The 1,645-nt window shown below is 40.6% G+C and overlaps 1 protein-coding gene across 2 annotated transcripts in view; it reads left to right on the plus strand.

The window, feature by feature from the left end:
* c18h6orf136 (chromosome 18 C6orf136 homolog) overlaps positions 1–1,591 on the plus strand; it is a 6,005-nt gene extending 4,414 nt beyond the window's left edge. For both annotated transcript variants that reach the window (XM_008331802.3, XM_017040869.2), the window contains exons 4-7: positions 139–227; positions 321–521; positions 936–1,005; positions 1,318–1,591. In XM_008331802.3, coding sequence (XP_008330024.1) covers positions 139–227; positions 321–521; positions 936–1,005; positions 1,318–1,461 — 504 coding nt within the window. In that variant the 3' untranslated portion in view covers positions 1,462–1,591. The remainder of the gene's footprint in view (positions 1–138; positions 228–320; positions 522–935; positions 1,006–1,317) is intronic.
* The last annotated feature ends 54 nt before the right edge of the window (positions 1,592–1,645 follow it).

Genomic DNA, 1,645 nt, shown 5'->3' on the forward strand with positions numbered 1-1,645 from the left:
CTAACATGCCTGGAGGGAAATTATCTGTCATGTTAGCTGAAATAAAATGATGTCTCGAATTTAAATTTGTAAATTGATAAATTATAACTCAACATCATCTCATTGATGTTTTTTTTTTTTTTTTTCTCTCTCTTTCAGCTTCCGGTTTTCTTCGAAAAGCCCCACGATTACAGCATGTACTCCCCTGACGTGGAATTCGTCAATGGGATCCTGAATACCAAGATGAGGTGAAACAAATTTGACCTATTCTCTAGCAGATTCGATGTCAGCTCCTTTAACCCTTTGTCCGTCTTTGTGTCTGCGTTGGTGTCCTGCTCCAGGGGCCGCACTCTGTACCAGCTCACCCTCTCCTTGTGGCGTTTTCTGTGTCTGTGTTATTACGCCGAAGCACGACTGGAGGTGCTCAAACTCACCAAGCACATGGAAGACGGAACAATTAAGGCTCGCTGGAGGATCAGGGGTCTTCCCTTCCATTCTATATGGATTCGCTTCTACCGCAAAGACAAAACTCAATTATACAGGTAGCTGTTCTTTTTTTTTTTCCCCTAGATTTTCTTTTAGACTAATTTCTGAATACCTTTTCTGAATGTTTTTTTTAACTTACCATAGACCAGTACTTCTCAAATAGTAGGGCGTGTCCCCCCTGGGGAGGCGTGCTGTACCACTGCTCTAATGAGTGAATGATAACAAGCCTCCAGTCACCCAATTGGCAGCAACTCGTACCGTGGTTTGTACAGATAAAAATATTAGTGTAGTATTTAAATTTGCGGGAATGTGGGTCGGATGGAGGGGGGACGGGGGGTGATTGATTTGCTTTGTGGAAGTGATACTTCATGACAACTGGACTATCAAAAAAAAAATCATGTTTTCTTATGTACCATTCAATACTTGTACACAATGTCGCTAACCCACATTTTAAATGGCGTCTCTTACAGGTTGTATGACGCATTCTCTACATTTTACATTGGAAAGGATGGACTCATTCAGTGTCATAAAGTTGAAAAAGTAAGATCTGTGACTAAGCAATGTGTTGAGCGACCATTTAGAGCAGGGGTGTCAAACATACGGCAGGCGGGCCAAAACCGCGGGCCAAAACCGGACCGCTTGAGGTTTTAATCCGGCCCGCTTAAAATTTTTTTTTTTTATTTTGTTTGTTTTGTTTTTTTTTACTGTTTTTTAATTTTGTGTTTATTACAAACATTGAAAAAACAATTTTAAAAAAAATCACTGCAATATTTCTTGAAACCCTTTGTTATCATGTTGTGCGTTACCCGTGTTAGTTTTTTTTGTTATTTTTTTTCCATTTCTATTTTGCAGGTGATGCCAGCTCAGCCTCCCGCCTTACCCAGAGTGACTACCCTCCTGGCAGGAGTTCTGGTGGCTATGGGAGTGCAGGAGAACCGACCCGCCCTCAACCTGTTCCCTCTCCTCATGTCCTCCCTTCGACCTGGTAGAAATTAAAACGGCAGTGACCATTACAGGACCTTGACGTTAACTGTATGTCTGTTTAATTCGGTGTATCGTTCATTTCTGTCACAGCAATGCATTATTGTCCGCTTTCTGCAGTGCAAGAAAAAAAAAAAAAAAAAAATGCGGTTTCCTTTTTTTTTAATTTCCCAAAAAATTTTGTTGTTAAAAAACCCAA

Source organism: Cynoglossus semilaevis, chromosome 18 (genome assembly GCF_000523025.1).
Source record: "Cynoglossus semilaevis isolate Cse_v1.0 chromosome 18, Cse_v1.0, whole genome shotgun sequence".
NCBI lineage: Eukaryota > Metazoa > Chordata > Actinopteri > Pleuronectiformes > Cynoglossidae > Cynoglossus > Cynoglossus semilaevis.